Consider the following 19854-nt stretch of genomic DNA (forward strand, 5'->3'; position numbering starts at 1 on the left):
TTCTAACCCTCCATAGCAGGTCACCACCACAGTTTGGCAGCAAACCATTGCTTATTTGCCACTACCATGCCACCAAATTTCAGCGGTGCAGCAGCAGCAGGAGTGCAGCCAGGGAGGGAGGGATAGCCCTTGGACCCCTCAGTGTTGCCCACCCCTGCTGGAGGGTGCGAAGAGACGCTACATCTTTCCTCATAACTGATTGCTCGAGAGCACTTATTACAAATTTCTCTACCTTTGCATGAGGATACAGACCTCAGAGTAACTTTACCTTCTCTGACTGGCTGTTGCAAGCCTGGCCTTGCATATCTGTGCACAATATGCACTGCCCCATTTCCAAAGGAGGGGATCTCTCCACACCTGCTTCCTATCAAAGAACAACTGATGCGACCCAAGAAATTCAAGAAAGATTTCCCAGCTGGCTAACCATGAAGTAAACTTATTGCTTCTTTGTTCTGGTTCTGACATGTGCCTAGATGAAATGGCAACCTTCCATCTGCCTCCTCCCAAACCTGGAAACCTATCAGAACATCTTGAAAACAAAGCAATGTTGGAACCATGCAAAGTTGGAGACCCTGCCTGATAGTATACCTTGCATTAGGCAGTTTAGAAAGCCCTCCTAAGGAATACTGTATTCTTCTACATTTTACTCCTTTTGCCAGTTCCAGCAGTATTTTCTTCCTTTTACATTTAAAATATTAAGTGAAATGTGATCACTTTTTAAATAAACCAGTTTTCTTTTTAATTGCAGTATTGTGGCTTGCATTTGTTCAAGAGTTCCTACCTGGGAGTGCTTACCTACATTACCACTGTGTTTTGATATTATCATGGTGCTTTCTGAAAATTAAGGGAATTAAGACACAACAAGCAGAGGATGGTGGACTACCATGATTTGTGAGATGCGTGTATGTTTTTTGGACCTTGTTGGGACAAAGAAGGATCATAAGGCAGCAACTCCCTCCTGCTCACCTTTCTATACCAAAATCCCTCCATTCAGTAATATGGATTGAAGGGAATGCCACAAAGAATTGGCAGAATTATGTGCCTTAAGATTCTACTTTTTTTCAATCTAAAAGTTCAGTAATTGCAACAGCAAATCTCTGAAATCTGGTTAGCACTGCTCTCCCCTTCCACTCTATCTGTATAGTAGTGTTTAAAAGAGTAATGTTGGATATATTTTGTTTTTTAATTACATAGCAGCTCAAATAACTACCATTATAAAATATACAATACCCAAAGAAATGTTCATTTACAAGCGGCTGCTACCTATGGAAGCGAGAAGAAGGAAGAGCAGCACATCATGCTTACCCTTCCTTAGGGAAAAATCAGTTGCCTCAGAATAGTCTAGATCTTGTGGAGATATGGGGCTGAATCCAGACTTCCCTTGAGTTGAATTCCATTCAGAGGATGCTCCTACTGGAAGGGGGAGGGAGCAATTTTTGCAGGAAGGAGGGACAATTTTTGCCCATTCCTCCTTCACCTTGTGCCCCCCAAAAGCTGCCTGAGGACTGGGTAACCATCTTGAACATCATGGGAAATGGTGCTGGGGGCTGCAGGAGAAAGAAGGAATTGGTGGAAATAGCCTCTCCTCTACCTCCAGCAGGAGTGTCTGCTAGATCTTAGTCCCTTCTGAAAAGAAAAGGCACCCCTCCATTCATGGTAAGGCAAATCTGGATCCAATCCATGATGTGCAGATAATCAGATATTGGTAAATAATGAGAATGAAACACCACACCAAGTAAAACAGAATCCATCTGTGGGGAAGACTTGGCCAAAAAGATCTAGTTAGCTATGGAAATTACTCCTACACTAACTGCCTGATACTGGTTTATTTACATGCTGTGACTGTAGTCAGGCTTGCCTGTAAAACAACTTGCCCTTTTAAAGGAGGTAGTACACGTTTCTACTATCCAATGGTTAATGGTGCAAGACAGGAAATGTAAAAAGACCAACAAATAGCAGTCTTCATTTCATTATCTGGTTGGAATGCATTTTACAGCATAATTAAATAATCCTAATTGTATTACTGAATCTGTAGAGAGGTTTGCTCTGTAATCACTGATCAGACTACAGCTTTGCAAAACTAAAGCACAGCCTTTTATAATACTGGGAAACTCTAGAGCAGATCGATTTTGTAATATTTCCTGCAACGATTAGTGCCACACATTATAGTGCTGTACATTATAGTATTGTATAAAAGAGTATTCACTGGGTCAAATGTGAGAGTGCTAAAGCTTAAATACCCGAATAGTAAGAAAAATAACAAATTAAAAGCAAAAAAGTAGAACACACAAGCCAAAATGGCAAACAAGGTTTACTATTATTTTTCTCAATCCAACACTATAAAAATCACGCACCCAATACTCCAAGTCATGCTGTAATGATCTGGAGGCATTCCCACATTATCAGGAAATAGAAAGCAAAGCTAATGCTAGTGCCCTCTGAGGTTGGCCGCTCAAGGTACTTCAGTGAAAAATAATTAGAAGCTGATCCTAAAACACAAAAGGAGCATTAAAGATCTGTAATCAGTGACTTAGAAGTAGGAATAGGAAGGAGACTGAGCATTACTGGTTTCTAATTCTAATTATCATAAATCTTAGTAATTACATATATAATTATTGCTTATAGCCCTAGTCCAAGGGAGGACAACTTCCAGCCCATGGAGCTTTCCAGTATTCCTCCAGGGGGTAGGGCTTTGCCTCTAAGCCCCACCCCCTGGAGGGATCCCCGGTGTTATCTCTGGTCTGTGATCAGAGATAACAGCAGGGGGTGCAGGCCGGGGACTCACCCACATGACCTTTCCCCATTGGGGAAGCCACCGTGTGGACAAAGCTGGTTGACTGAGCTGGTGGCGAGAGGAGTGCTCCTCCAGCCATCAGCTTAGTCCCAGATACTTTGCCTGTGAGGCAGCTTCTACAATGGCTTGGGAAAGCCAGCTCTCCATCTTCTTCGCAACAGGAGAAGACTTAGGACAGTCAAAGCAGCTTTGCTGCACAAAGGCCTTCTCCACTTCCTGGTGTATGCATACTGATCATTCTTTTTATTTTCACACAAATAAAGACAGGTACTTCCACAGAGGTTATTGAGAAGTAGTCACCTTACTTTGGAACCTGACATAGAGAAGTACGTAACACCATGTCCCCTAACCAAGGAGGATGAAGCCACGTGGAGATGTCTCAAAGTTCACACTCATAAGTTAACATGAAAAATAATGTGCAGAGCTAAAAATGAATGCTTGGAATATGGTCACTGAAATAGGTCTTCATAAAGAAGATCTTCAGAAGTGAGTACATGCCATTCTATAACTCAAAAAGGATAACAGTGTGTTTTCAGTTACAAATAAGGAGAGGTGTATTTATGAGCTACCTGACTAGCTACTGCAGATCAAATGCAGTCAAGTGCTTGGAAATGGTGGTGCTCACCCTGATAATGTGGGAATGCCTCCAGATCATTAAAAAGGTTGAGACCTGCTACATGAATATGTTCCTTCTACTTTGTTCAGTCAGGCATGGTTTTAAACCCAGTTTTAGTCAACCCATTGTAAGAACAAACTTAGGAGAACAAGTATCTTGGAATATATAAAATACAAGGTATACTAAAATAGCTTAACTTCCAAGGAAAGGACACAACAGCATTTGGGGGCTATTTAAGATAGTTCCATCATGAGGGAGAAGAGCAATTTGCCAGGGTCACAGATAATAAGTTACGCCACACCAAATTCAAGTTGTATCAGAGGAGGCTTAAAATTAAAGATCTGGAATTCCAGTGACCATTAGATAATGAAATAATGAGGAGAAATGGCTGTCTTTCCTTTCCAGGGCATTTGCAAGAGGAGACTGGCTAAACTTTGGGGGGCGGGGATGACAAAGTCCGGGTTCAGATGATCAGAAGGAGAAACAACACAGTGTTGGTTGTTTCCCCTGCCCCCAAGTGTGCCAGTTGCACAATCAGGGTAACCTTAATTACCTGTGCTGCATTCCGTATTGCCGCATCATCCGAACCCAGCATGCAGTGTGGGCATAGTGGATTTTCACCCACCCTTCAACCCATGGCTTTCAGTATGGGTTGTAGGGTGATCAAAAAAGGAATACACTCACACTGCATACCAGGTTTGGACAACATGGCAACCTGCGGTGCAGGTAATTAGGATAATCCCACAGGGTGCGAGGGAAACAACTGATACTGTGTTGTTTCCCCCGCTGATCATCTGAACAAGAGTCTAGACCAGGGGTGTTGAATCTCCTTCAGCCAGAGGGCTTAATTCAATTGGTAATTCAACCTCCGGAGAAGCATTTCAACCTTTTAGAAAGCCGGAGGGGGGGACGGGACTGTACAAAAGCTGGGAAACCAACCAACAATTGGGAGCTGGGGAAAACAGGAAAGGGACAGAGGAAGGGGGCATGACCACCTGGGGAAACCCCTGAGGGCCAGGCTGGAACCCCAGGCAGGCCACATTTGGCCCATGGGCCTGAGGTCCAACACCCCTGGTCTAGAGAATCTTAAATCTCCAAAAGGATGGATTACTACTTAAATGCTATAACACTACAGTCTGGACCGAAAGATCTGTGAGCAAAACTGCATTCATACAACAGGGCTTTCCCATCCTCTTCTTCCCATTACAGCCTCCTGATCAGGTACACCTGAGCATGTGGTGCAAGGAACTGCAGCTGGGGAGGAGGAGGCAAAGGGAAGTATCAACAGAAATCTGTGGGAGAGGCAACTTGCACAAGCAGAAGTGCCTTATACTCATGAAAGAGCACCTTTGGACGCAGCCTATGCAAATAATGACTTGAAATAATATTTGACTGACCAAAATAGTTGCTGCCTAACCAAATTACATGAAGTTCAGGAGCATGCCAATTTGCATTGCAGATAAAGACATTTATAAGCTCTAACAAGCCTCATTTTCTTGCATAAGATATAGTGAAACAAAGCCAGATCTTTACATAATAGCACCCAATCGCATCTATTTTGCTTGTTATGAAGGGGATATTATCAGCACAAGCTAGAATTGTAGAAAAACCAACACAGTCATTTTCATCAATGATAAATTTAGTTTGTGCTACAATAACACATAGATACCTCAGATATATAGAAACAGTGTTGACAAGAAAATTTTTAACTTTCATTATTCACAATATCTTTTCACAGAAAATTTCAGGCTGCAAGGAAGCTGCTATTTCAAATTTTCGTGCAGCAAAAGTATGATTATACTTGTTCAGTAACAAACAAGTAAAATTCTTCTTAAACTAAGTAAGTATAGAATATGTTTGCTGCAAGAATGTCAACTATGGAGTAAAAATTCCACTGAAGTATTCCTGGTACTGGAAAGTTTGAGTGATCACAAGTATCACCATTATAAATATTTCCATGCTCATCTTAACTGACCTAATTTACTCAGAAGTAAGTCCCTTATTCCCAGGTAAGGGCATATAGGGTTGCAGCCTAAACCGCCAAAAGGCTAAAACTATCCAAGAATGCATGTACTGATTGTGTACGTTCATCTCTTACACACATATGTAACAGGAACAGTTTATATCAAAGTGGAGACTATTTTGCCCAATAGCAGTCATGAAGTCTATCATATTATTTCTGGTAAGAAGGAAAACAAAGCAGTATATATTACAGTAGCACCATACAGGTACCCATTTTAGAAGTCCTGTGCCCTAAATCACTAAGCATATTTTAATGCTGTGGACCTCTATCTTACCCTGTTCATGTCAAAGGCAAAGCTATGCATTGATGCTATCATATTCTGCATTAAATCATGTGATCTGGATGCAGCAACACTAGCAAAGAAAGTGCTTTAGTTTCCCATGAACACTGAGCTACAGAACATATCCTCATGAAGAGCAATGAAAAAAAACTCTAAATAAAGCAAACAGGAAAGTCATTGTAAGGTGACACTTGGCAAAACTCACCATGCTTCTTCTAATATAGTCTATGGCTTTCTTCATATCCATCCCCGACCAGTTGTTGAGCATGTAGCATATACAAGCAGAACAGTATATAAATCTCATGTCATTTTCACTCCCTTCAAGGACTGCGCAAAAACTGAAATAAATATTGAAGTTATGAAACAGTTACTGCACTGTTAAACTGAATCTCAAACAATTTATTTTACTTTTCAGGGCAAGAAATTATTTAATTCAAACCATTCATTTCTATGGAGAAATTATAACATTGTTTGCTGCAGGGCAGAATTCTGTCTCGTCATTACAGGACCTCTGGCTGCTCAAACCACTACAAAGCCAACACATACACACTACCCTTAGCTCAGGGACAATTTTGGGCTGAGAGAATGGCCATTACTCAGCTGAATGGCTTCTGTGCCTTGCCCCATTAGCAAGGTCCTCTGCTTCCTACAGTGAAAATGGTGTCAATGGGAAAAGTAAGGTTCCACACTTCCACAAGTTGAAGAGGAAAGAGATCAGACAACTAAAGTACAGATGAATCTCCTTCATGAACTACCAAGAGAACTGTCAACACATCAAGCATGATAGCCTCAACTTCTTTCCACAAAGGCAAGGATATATCCATGCCCATCTTAGCCGCATACATTTTCTTAAAGGAAACTGAGCACCCAAAAGGTAAGTGCCCAAAAGCCCTGGAAAAAACACCTTCTGCACTTTGAATTCTTTTAGTTATATCTCCAACTGAAGTGGCAGTATAACAACTTGTCCCCGTGCTCTAAGTCACTGTTTACACACATCTGTCAAGGCACTATGACATAATTCCTCATAATATACAGAGTTATTAATTATCCCTTTCATATTCTACATATAACTTATTTATTTTATAGCCTGCCTTTCTTCCAAATAGTGCTCAAGGTCACATTATATTAAAAGAAATGAAACAGAGGCTCATATAACTTAAAGATGAATACCTGGCTGTTTTTATCAATATTTAATAAAAGGTTTTATTGTGTGTACCCTTCCACCTGCTGCTGTATCACATTGCTACAGATGAATTACTGCAACAATTTACATGAGAATTTCTCAATTAGCAGTTTCTCTCTAGCAATTAGTGCTACCCTTAATGGAATGCTATCTGTAACTTGCACGTTAAATGGTAAATATTATATTCAACCAACTTCACTCAAGAATATGTCAACTCACAGAGATACTAGTTCTCATGCTTCAATTTGCGCATCTCAAAATATGGAAAATCTCAACACTGTAAGTATTTAAAAGTCATCTTATTTTTGTGGTTAAGAAATTAAGAGGTTTTTTACTGCCTTATTTTATAGTTTTGATTAAATTAGCCCAAATCTCTCTCATCATGATGTTACAGATACTACTCATGGCCAACAATTTGGCTGGTAAATTCCAAAGCACTTAACCTGCACCCCCACACCAGCTATTCTATCAGCACCTTCTGGGAAAATCTTCTTTCTTCCCCCCCGCTCATCATCCTGTGCCTCATGCATGCTCCTGATGCCCATCTATTTCTATGTCTCTCAGTTGCCATCCATTTGTCTCTTGAAAGCACACTGTTCATTTCTCTCCACAGGGATTAAATATGACATAACAATGTCTGTACAACCTGAACTTTTTAGGCAACACCACTTGCTGATGCTCACTTTTCTGGGTAAGAACTTGATACGTAATCTGTCCTTCCATGTAGGATTGAACACGCCTTCTACAATTATTGACTAGCCTGCACACTTGCCTAGTGCTTATATTCAATTATACAACACCGTATTCCTAGAGGTCTATCAGGTTATAAAACTGAAGTCATTATGAAGTCATTAACCCTACTATCTGAATTCTCTGTCAAATAGCAAGTTAGGACAAGGCAACTGAATTCTCCTTCCACTGTTCTCAAGCCTAACAAATGGTGGAGGAAGGAAAATACTATATTCCAGGATATACAGATGACAACAAATTAACCTAACTGAAGCAAATAGTGAAAGGAAATTCAAATCAGTATATGGCATTCATTCTGTGCCTAGTAATAGGATAGGAAATGGATAGCAAACTAGAAGCTAATAGCATCTTAGAAATTGTGATTTCTATAAACCGGTCTTCTGTTCGACATTTTTGCAGAGGAAAATGGCTACCAGTCAAACTGTGCCATGTATGAACAAACATCTGTTAACTTAAAAATATGCTAATAGAGCACCTCTGCCCCCCAAGCTGGTGAAAATAATTTAATACATATACAATGAAAAAAAAACAAGTATATCTACAAGTACTATAATACTTGCAGCACTATAAAAGAGTGACTACAGTTCTATTTAAAAGTCCCCACTCTAGACAACTATTTTCAGATTGCTATTTAGTTAATTTAAATAATTTATAGCTAGTTTCATATTGTTATGATTCACCAATCTAGGACTATGGCATTATATGCACTTCAGAAATCTTTTGGTAATAATGACCTTTACTGTTAAGTAAAATGTAAGTAATTTCTCTTCAACCGCTTTTTTCAATCACCAGCAAAAGTTGAAAAATGGGTTCCAAAGCTGTGAGTTCTGTCCATTTCCCCTATATAAAACATTTCTTTCAAATGAAAGGCTACTTTTATAAGTTAAATCTTTCTAGACTCAGATTTTTTAAAAGCAGAAATACTAATAGAGGAAAGAGCATTCTGCAGGGACAGTGGGGAAAACACATGCAACACTGAATTACAGATACCCCCCCACCCCGAAAGTTACTGGATTGTAAAGTATCTGTATTCTACAAAGTAGGAGAACTGGAATATTGCTGACATATTGAGTATGGAAGAATAAAAGCTCGTACATCTAAGTTTTTTTTCCTAACTACAGTCATACAGGACATTCACTTCTCCCATATAAAGTCTGCTTCCTATGAAAGAACCCAGTGTGATGGAGAGATGATTGGTAGCAGCTAATGTGGGTAATGGAGTGAGGAACGGACTGTTTGAAAGGCAAACCAAAGAGATCACAGCCATGTTTGTGGGTAAATGGGAAACAAGGATAAAGGCTCCATAGAGCACACTGCAATAGTAGGACAAGCATTTGAGAATCAAGGGAAGTATACCAAGAGGTTCTGGACTTTAGTAGAATTAAGTCTTTAACAAGTTGCTGTGACCAGAGAACTGAGGTCATTCAGCTTGTTATAAAATAACACTCCCCCTGTCTTGAATTTGCAAGTCTCTTGACTTCCTGACTCAGCATTTTTATCTTCTACTTCTCTAAACGCAGTTTTTGTTAGCCCAGAAACCTTCTAGTTCCCTCTTTTGACCAGCTTCCTGGTGGTACAGAGAGCAAGGAACCAGTACTAGGCCTGCAAAGACTGGGCTTTGAAACTCCCAATGAATATCACTATAGGTAGGAGTGCAGGCTTCCCCCTCCCCTCTGTGCTATGTAAAACAAGAAAGGGGCCAAAGAAAAAACACTCCCCTTACTAGCATGCCCTGGTCTCAGTTTGCCTTCCCTAGAGAGGAGAGCACACGAAGCATATAAGCAGGAGGAAGATCCTTCGTCTTGCTTGTGCTCAAGTCTTATCTTTCTCCAGGCTGGACTCAGACTAGTCAATTCCTACTTTACAGTACTGTGCATTATGTATTTTGATCCAGTTTTTCCTTCCTAAAAATATTCAGCAACCTACAACACAGAATTCACTGTACCTCCCATCTTCCAGCTGGAGAGCTCTGAGTCCTGCCAAGCAGGCTTCTTTATTTACTCGGCTCAAGTCATCACCAAGAATAACTAAGCAGCAGAGGCCAGTATAAGTCATTGCTATGTGCCCACTATCATACGGATGAGAAACACCAGGACTCTGAAACACAAGAGAATTCAAGTTTTAGTTTGCTTAACAGAACCATAATTATATGCTCATGAAACATAAGCATTTATTTTCAAGGAAAATTAAGTCCATTTCCCTGACCTCTCTTTGGTCAGGGGGAACACATCCAGAGAGATTGGTCTGAAATGCTATAAATAAATGCCCACCTCTGTGACCCACACGTATCAGCAACTGTGCAAGCAGCAGGAAGCAGCTATTTTAAGACCAGGGTATGTTTCTAATACCAAAAGGATTTTGCAAAGATTCTCTACAAACCAACGGCTGCTTTCAATATGCCACTTTAGTTCTATACGATGGACCTCAACCACTGAAAAGAGAGATACATCAACAGACAGCACTCTGGCTGAGACTGCTAAATTGGCCTTTCTTTGACCATTTCATGGATATTTGCACATCTAGATAGCCAAAAGATTTGAGAAATAAAGAATATATATTTAAATGAGCTAATCCTAAGGCAACACTTCATAAAAGAAGGTGTTGTCCTTGCAGGTTGCTCTAGGATTCTAGGCTATTACTGACATAATCTAAAAGGGTACAGTAAGATATTGCTAAACAAACATCAAACATAATTTATAATATATCTGGAAATATGATAGCACAATATAAGAAATTACACCCTAAAACTAATTCTGTGCTGTTTTATGGGTGATTATTTTTTAAGTGATCAGACAAACACAGCTGGCTAACATCTGGGAATATGTAAATGTGTGTTATGTAGAGTCTGGCATTGTGTAAGCATAAAAAAGTGTGAACATGTATTGCTTTGTCTGCCCATCATACTGTTTTATTATAAGGACATGTATTTTTGTACCTCCCTCAGAAGAACCACACTGATGCTGTCCTTGGTAACAGCAAGACTGAAGTGTTAGGAATAGAATCTCTGTCCATGACAGCACACTTAATTTCTCCAGGAGGCAGGACTTAGAGCCTGAGCCCTGTCCCCTGAAGGAACCCCAAGGGGCTGCACCGCAGACCAAAGGTTCTAGACCCTTGCTCTATAGGATGGACAAGGAAGGGTGTGCTGAGGATGATGTTGCTCTGTACATGACAGAGGGCATTGTGTCAAACCAACTAGAAACCTCAAAGGGGGCAGACTGTCCACAGAATCGCTGTGGGCAACAATACCAAGCCTCAAAAGTAACCTAGTACAGGGGACATGCTATCCCCCCACCCTGAACAAAATGTTCAGGGTGACCTTGAAATGGAGAATGAAATCAGGGAGGCATCCAAACAAGGAAATGTTTTGGTAATGGGTAACTTCAATTACTCTCAGATATACTGGATAAACGTATGTTCCACTCACAACAAAGAGGTAAAATTTCTAGACACTCTAAACGATTGTGCCTTAGAACAGTTGTTCACAAAACCAACAAGAGGGGAGGTGACCCTGGACTTAATCCTAAGTGGTGTCCCAAGACCTCATGCAAGATGTGTTATTCAACAGAAAGGAAACAGTGATCACAGTGCTATAAAATGTAATTTATATGTAAGTGGAAAATTGCCAAGTAAGTCTAAAACACTGGACTTCAAAAGAGGAATTTCTCTAAAATGAAGGTATTGGTAGAAAAGAAGTTGAAGGACGGAGTCAAGAGGCTTAAACCTTTCCAAAATGCTTGGAGGTTACTCAAACCTGCAATAATAGAAGTTCAGCTAGAAAGAATAACACAAGTCAGGAAAAGTAGCACCAAGTCTAACAGATCACCAGCATGGTTAACAAGCAGCGCCAAAGAAGCTATTAGAGAAAAAAAGGCTTCCTTCAGAAAATGGAAGTTGAGCCCAAATGAGAACAAAAAGGAACGCAAACTTGCAAAGGAAATGGAAACAGACAGTAAGTGATGCAAAAAAGTTTCTGCAATGTATATCACTAATATCATTAGGACCAAAAAATAAAATGTTTTTTAAATATATCAGAAGCACGGAAGCAGCTAGGGAAACAGTGGAACTGCTAGATGACAACAGAGTTAAAGGAGTACTAAGGAAGGATAAGGAGACTGCAGAGAAACTGAATGAATTCTTGCATCCGTCTTCACTGCATAGGATGTAGGTTAGAAACCCATGCCTGAAAAGACATTTTCAGGAAGGGAGTCTGAGGAAATGAGGCAAGTAGTGTGACAAGGGATGAAGATCTTATTTCAAGACCACCACCATCAGAGACACATTTGGAGGTGACATGAGACCTTCTGAGGTCGGCGCATTGTCTTCAACCTTGGAGGGGGACTCTGAATAATCCTATGGCCCCTCATATGCCACCTAGGGGCCATAGGAATGCCCCTCCATTACTTTAAAAACTGACATGTAACAGCAAATTATAAGCATGCCACAAACCAGGAACTAATTAACTAACGATGGCTTGTGCTTACCATGCTAAACCAGGATCAAACCCTGGTCTATAATCCTGTTTTGCAGGGTAAGCACAAAGCTATAGTTTGCTTCTTTGAATGTAACAGCAAACAGTGGTTTGCTGCAAACCAGGAAGTTACTAATTAAAGCCGAGTATGCCAGCGGAAGAGGGATTTTATCAGTACAGGGCTTGTTCCTGTAGCACCAAACCATAGTTTGGAATTACACGTCAATCAGCCTAAAATTTAGCAGAGTTGTAACAAGCTGCTCCTACCATCCCCATTTCCTATTCTTATTGGTTTTAATATTAACAAATTAAAATCAAAATCTGAGCATTAATTTCTTGCTTTTATTAAAACATTACATCTATACTTTTCCCCACTGTCTCACAGAAACATTACAATGTTTTCAGTTTATGGACAGAAGTTATTTATTTAATTTCTTTTTTATTTACAATATTTATATGCCGCTCCACATCAAAAGATTTCAGAGCACAAAGATAAAAGAATAAAACACCATGTTAAAACAATTAAAACATTTTAAAAGAAACAAATTCTGAAGTTACAAAAATATATTGCACTGTTTTTCATTTCTTCTACACATTACCTACATTTTTAGTTTTTAAGGTCACAATCCTATGCATGTTTAGACAGAGAAAAGGCCTACAACTCCCAGCATTCCCCAGCCAGCTGGCTGGGGAATGCTGGGAGTTGTAGGCCTTTTCTCTGTCTAAACATGCATAAGATTGCACCCTAAGATGTTTTGGGTCTATGCTAATCTCAGAGACTTATTTCATGATCATGTAAATAGTTGTTAAAAGGCTCCAAACAAAAATAGAGACTTTATTTTATAGTGTTCACTAACCTTGGATGGATTGAACGGCATTCCTAGATATGAAGAACCACGGAATCCACAGTGACACATGTTTGATCCTTGGGAGGAAAAAAAAACCTAGTTTACTTTTCACATTCATTAGAGTAACAGAAGAACCCACCCACACACCCCAAATTACAAGCACTTGGCATTAAACAATTTGACTGAAATTTAAAGTTTTACTGAAACTCACTATTAATGCCAGATCATATTTCCTGCCTCAGTCTACAATCCTATCCAGCACCCCATGTTGGGAAACAGGAAAAGCCCCCTTCACTCTATTACCTCCTCAAATTGGCCTTCTAGGAAAAAGTAGTTGCTAATCAGGGCTCTAGCCTATCATGGTTCCAGGTGTGCAGTAATCACAAGCAAAAAATAAAAACCAGTTTTAAAAATCATACACTACTACATGTGTACTTTGAGCAAAAGTAAGGCATGGAATGAAGAGACATAAATAGCAATCCGTATGCAAAAATAAGATTACTATAGGATTGTATTATAGTTTATGTACCAAGCAATTGTTTTAGCCTTTTCAGCACATGCTTTGTCTTAAACTGTAAGAAAATTCTCTATTATTCATACAGCAATACCGGTAAGACCCCCATGGAGGGGTCTCCAAGGAACACACGCACACAAAGCATTCAAACTGTACAAATGAAAGGCTTTGTCTAAATAGCTTTTGGCCTGATCTGAGACATACTAAATAATGAATGACTTCCAACATATTCTTGATTTTAGGGTCATTGCAGTATTTAGGGTGGGTTGTATACAGTGCTTTCCTTCCATTCACAAAAGGTTCTTTGCTCAAGCAGAGGCTTCTGTGAATGAACGAAAAAGGGGAGGAAGGCAATTTTTGAAAATTCCCCCTACCCCCTCCAGTCCTCTGTGTCTCCCCTGTCTGATTCAAAGGGTTGGGAGACCCTCCAGAATAGTGTAGGAATTGGAATTGTGGATTGTTGCAACAATAAGGAGGAATCTGCAAAGATCACCACTCCCACCCCTACCCTTTCCATTAATGGAAGCCTCAGCTGAACGAAAAAGCCTTCCATAAATAGAAGGACAACACTGGATACAATCCATTATTTTCAGTACATCGATTTTGTATACATACACAGTATGCACAATACATACCCCACACGTATCACAGGTACCTTCTTCACTAGTTAGACATCAAAAATGTGTTTTTCTTTAGTTTTCCTATAAACATCTGCACCAAATGTCTAAACGATTCAATACTATCATTTTTCCAATGGCAACATTTTGTTCTGAATCAAACTAATATAAATAAGAGTAAATGCTAAAAAAATGATTCAGTCTGCAACAATATTTTAACTGGTATTAACAACTTTAACAAATTCTTGCATCTGAAATTAGTTTCACTTTACATTACAAATAAGCTCCCTTGTAGACCATGGGAATGCTGTAGACATCATATACCTCAACTTCAGCAAAGCTTTCGACAAAGTGCCCTATGATATCCTGATGAGCAAACTAACTCAAAGTGGGCTAGATGAAACAATGATCCGGTGGATCCACAGTTGGCTACAGAATCGGACTCAAAGAGTGCTTCTCAATGGGACCTTCTCAAACTAGGGAGAGGCAACGAGTGGGGTACCGCAGGGCTCAGTCCTGGGTTCAGTGCTCTTCAACATTTTTATTAATGACTTGGAGGAGGAGGTGCAGGGAATGCTGATCAGATTTGCAGATGACACAAAATTGAGCGGGATAGCTAATACTTTGGAAGACAGAAACAAAATTCAAAGTGATCTGGATAGACTGGAGCGCTGGGCAGAAAACAACAGAATGACATTTAATAGGGATAAATGCCAAGTTCTGCACCTAGGAAAAAGAAACCAAATGCACAGTTACAAGATGGGGGATATGTGGCTCAACCACACTACAAGCGAGAAGGATCTTGGAATTGTTGTCTATCACAAGCTGAATATGAGCCAACAATGTGATGTGGCTGCAAAAAAGGCAAATGCTCTTTGGGGCTGCATTAATAGAAGTATAGCTTCCAAATCATGTGAAGTACTAGTTCCCCTCTGCTCAGCACTGGTTAGGCCTCATCTGGAGTACTGTGTCCAGTTCTGGGCACCACACTTTAAGAAGGATGCAGACAAACTGGAGAGGGTTCAGAGGAGGGCAACAAAGATGATCAGGGGACTGGAAACAAAGCCCTATGAAGAGACTGAAAGAACTGGGCATGTTTAGCCTTGAGAAGAGAAGACTGAGGGGAGATAGGATAGCACTCTTCAAGTACTTGAAAGGTTGTCACAGAGAAGAAGGCCAGGATCTCTTCTTGATCATCCCAGAGTGCAGGACACGGAATAATGGGCTCAAGTTACAGGAAGCCAGATTCCGGCTGAACATCAGGAAAAACTTCCTGACTGTCAGAGCAATACGACAATGGAACCAATTACCTGGGGAGGTGGTGGGCTCTCCCACACTGGAGGCCTTCAAGACGAGGCTGGACAGCCATTTGTCAGGGATGCTCTGACTTGGATTCCTACATTGAGCAGGGCGTTGGACTCGATGGCCTTGTAGGCCCCTTCCAACCCTACTATTCTATAATTCTATGATAAGCTTTTTATAATCATAGCTATTGGGATAGGGGAAAACAGTCAAGTTTTTCCTGATAAAAGCTAGTAATAAATATAAACCAACGTATTGTTAATTTGTAGAACACTGTTTGCCAATTCTCTTAACTGTAAGAGAAGAAAACAAAACCAGGATAAATGGGTTATGGAGAGAGGTTTCTTGGGATTTGTATCCAATGTTAGTCTAACTTAAGTCCCATTCATTTCAATGCATATAAGTAGGATACACTGGATACAACCCTTGGAATTTTCAACTGTAATCTGGTGGGAACCCTAAATTTTGCATGAATCTTTTTGGTTAAAAAGATAAACAATAAAATAAAAAAATACTCCAAGCCAATTTTATATGAAAGATGGTTGAAAGTTACTAATATCAGTCAAAATATGATTGCAGCTTGGAGCATTCCTTGGAAATACCATATTTATTATCCTGTTTGTACCCCATTGTATGTTGTCAATAAGTCCAAACATCTCCTATTCAGGGCTATTCATTAAGGGTTTTAGAGTGTCTCTGGTACAAAACTCAGCCAGGGAAGCTTTCTGAAACCACAGTCCTGGCTCAGGTTTGCTACTCGCTTATTAGGCAAAGAGCTACTTTGTACTTATTAGGTTGTTTGAGGCCAATATTCCTTGATAAACTGGGACTGTTGATTTGTTGAACCATGAATCGATTTTGCCATATCTCAAAGCGGGCTAGGAACAGGATTAGAAAATTGTGCTTAATTCTTTGAAGTAACAACTTGTTTACTTACACTACACTTTTCTGGAGATGATTTTGGTTTTAAATGTGATGCCACCCTCCATATTTAATTTCATTAAGGATGCTTCATGTCAGTACTGTATGTGCTGCTAGATAACCTGCTGTTTTAATTATGATATTAAAGTTAAAGTTCAGAAAAAAATACATAATCAGTTAATATTTTAGTCAGGTACAGTTTCAAATGGAACTGTAAGATGAGTCACACGTTAAAGTTAGCTGAGCTACTGTCATTTAAAGCAAAAGGAAGGAAGAGTCTTGTGGTACCTTGAAGTCTAACAAATTCATTTTAACATAAGCTTATACTATAGCAAATATGTTAGTCTTAAAGGTGCTACAGGAGTTCCTTGCTTTTGCTGCAACATACTAGCATATCTACTCCTCTGAAAATTGTAATCTGAGGGTTTTTGTTGTTTAAAATCAGTTATGGTATTGCACCATCTGGTGTTTGTTCTCTGTATAAATTGTACTACTATTGAAAAAGATGAAAGCATTTACAAAAGGATGGAAGACACTCCAATGAGTTAAGTTCGTTATTACTCTAAGGCAGGAGTGGGCAATTTGTGGCTTTCCAAATGTTTTGGCCTACAACTCCCATCGGTCCTATTTAGCATAGGCAGTGGTGAGGGACAATGGGAGTTTTAAGCCAAAACATCTGGAGGGCCACAAGTTGCCCACCCCTGCTCTAAGGAAAAACAAACTAGAATCATGTGGCACCTTAAAGATTAACATCTTTGTGTTTAAGGTGCCACAAGATTATTTTTGTGTTTGCTGGAACAGAGTAACACAGCTACCTCTCTGGAATTATTTTAAGGAGAGCTGAAATAAGAACATAACATAAGAAGAGCCATGCTGTATCAGTCTAAGGGTCCATCTAGTCCAGCATTCTGTTCACACACTGGCCAACCAGCTGTCAACTGGGAACCCACATGCAGGGCATGAGCACAACAGCACCCTCCCACCCATGTTCCCCAGCAACTGGTGTACAGGGACTCATTGCCTCTGGTACTGGAGGTAGCACATAGCCATCAGGACTAGTAGCCATTGATAGCCTTTTCCTCCAGGAATTTCTCGAACCCCTTTTAAAGCCATCCAAATTGGTGGCCATCACTACATCCTGTGGTAGCGAATTCCATAGTTTAACTATGCACTGTGTGATGCGGGGGGCGGGGTGTTGTCTCTACGAAGTAGGGTATCTCCTCACCATACAGCCAACCAGGATATACACAGCAAGTTCTAAAGGACAACATAAATATGGACTACAAAACTAAATTCTTCTGAGATTTCACAGAACCCCTTAAAACACTTCATAAGAAAGTTGAATATCAGTGCACTTACAATGGGTGTCAACTGAACAAGTATTTGAAATGGAGCCCGTTTTTAGCTACAAACCAGATTAGACTTTTAATGTTTAGACAGGGCCTGAGACAATACACAAAACAGTGCTGTGAACCTGCCAATGATGTGAAGAGAGCTTGCATGAAAATCTTGTTCAAGCTCTATCAAAATGTTTTTTATTCTGAATTATTTTTTTGTTCATTTTGTTGCCACCTCAGTCCATAATAGTATAATTACCATGGAAGTCACAATATCAAAAGCAATTTAAAACAGAATAATGGAATACTCTTCTCCCATGATATTCCCCAAAGCCCAGGTCAGAGCATCAGCCGAAAACAGGATTTTAAAAATATTTCAATTGACATTTGGTAGTTAAAGACAGGATGGTGAAAGGGGTTTTATATTTTCTTTAATATATGCAAAGGTTTTTGTTTTTTTTTACTTTTTACTTTTTTTTTTAAACATGCTATCACCCATCATTACCCTTTAGGACTGGAAGAGCTGGAGGGAAAGAGAGTTATTTCCAATCCTGGTCTTTTTTTGAAAGTCTGCCTCCTAGTGTATGGAGTCGAAAGAACACAGTATGGGGTCATTAACACCGAACAAGCAGGGAGAAAGTTGCATCCTAGAGATCCTTTGAGTCTTATTTCTAAAAGATAATATAAATTGAGTTCCTCTATTATTATTCCACTGTTCTCTTACAGTAGTGACAAATCTGATTTAACATTAATTAATATAATTACAGTTCATATTAATAAATTACATGCTTCTTATACAGCTAGGCTAATAAATTTTAGAGGAGATCTGGCGCAATTAAGAGAAAAAAAATCAAGTGATCCATGTAATCACACTTACTTGATTATAAGTATGCCCTATAAAAGACTAACATGAACATGCTGTGTCAGAATTAGACAAAACACCTTTGGAGTATTTCTATATCACATTATATATTAGAAGAGTTTGTTGACAGAGTCTATATGACAAACAATTTTCAAAAGGGAGGAGAGGGTCCTCTACCTGAAAGCTCAACCTACTTAGCAGAATAAAACTGCATTTGAGTAAAACCATTGTCAGCAGAGTATAATGCTCTTGCCAGACTTCACTGCACTGTTTGTGACCCGGATAACAGGATACGCCAGATAAGAGCATACACATTTTAGAACTGCTGAACATTTGCAACTGCTATGTCTTTCTGAACAAGAGACCACTTTCTATTCTCAAAAGCTTGAAACAGCACAAATGAATCTAATGAAATGTCAATAAGAGAAAAGCTAAAAACTCACTCACTGTCTTCTGTGGGAAGGACCTGCAGGGAATAAATCCATTCTACTATATCCTCTTTGTTCACCACATCTAAGGAATCCAACATATCCAGACCAGAGAGTGCGAAAAAAGCAACTGTCAACCTGAAAGGGGAAAAAAGCAGCATTTTACTACCCACCCTCAGTATCAAATTGCTTGAAAGCATGTGAATTCATACATCTAAGCCACACAAAAGGTACTTGCACGTGTGTCAACTCCAGCATGAATGAGAACAGACATGGACACTTTAACCTGACAGTAAGATGCAAGGAGCTGCTCACATATAACTCTGCAAGCAGGTAGCTATGCTGCTGTCAAGCTTAGTTTACCAATTCCACTTTGAGTCAAAGAGGTCACCACTGATACCAACAACGCTCTTCCTGTCAGCTGAAACTGACCGCACACATAAAATGTAGATCAGTAACATGTTCAAAAATCTGTAAAACAAATAGCTCACTGGCACCAAAATCAGGGAGATCAACTTCTTCAGCACTGAGAGATATTATTTTAAAAAAATCATGAGATGGATATGTGTAGCTAATTTATCCCTCTTACACATGCTAGGGCCATTTTAGTGCTAGAAATCATACATAAGGGGGAGGGCGGGAGATGCAAACATATAGGTTTTATTCCGGTTGTACTTTTACAGTATAATTTTGAGCTTTCATATTTTACAATCAGGGCCAGAAATACTGGAACAAGGATAACTGTGTATGCCACTGGCTGTACTTCCTGAATGGGTAGTGCCCCACTTTTGTCCAACCCCCTGAATTACAGCTGAAAGTCCTGACTTCGCTCCCATCTGGGTGTGTTTCCTTTCAACTTCAATGTGGTGGTGTACAGAGGCCAACTGCCAAAACAGTTATCCTTGTCC

The 19854-nt window shown here is 39.7% G+C and overlaps 1 protein-coding gene across 5 annotated transcripts in view; it reads right to left on the reverse strand.

The window, feature by feature from the left end:
- Nucleotides 1-19854, reverse strand: part of PGGT1B (protein geranylgeranyltransferase type I subunit beta) — a 45182-nt gene that overhangs the window by 18779 nt on the left and 6549 nt on the right. For all 5 annotated transcript variants that reach the window (XM_084833899.1, XM_084833902.1, XM_084833898.1 and 2 more), the window contains exons 2-5: nt 18966-19084; nt 12975-13042; nt 9592-9743; nt 5919-6051 (exon numbers count right to left, since the gene is read on the reverse strand). In XM_084833899.1, coding sequence (XP_084690025.1) covers nt 5919-6051; nt 9592-9743; nt 12975-13042; nt 18966-19084 — 472 coding nt within the window. The remainder of the gene's footprint in view (nt 1-5918; nt 6052-9591; nt 9744-12974; nt 13043-18965; nt 19085-19854) is intronic.

This window comes from Heloderma suspectum, chromosome 2, assembly GCF_057233095.1.
Source record: "Heloderma suspectum isolate Gila_16-S chromosome 2, 16-S_ref, whole genome shotgun sequence".
NCBI classification, from domain to species: Eukaryota; Metazoa; Chordata; class Lepidosauria; order Squamata; family Helodermatidae; genus Heloderma; species Heloderma suspectum.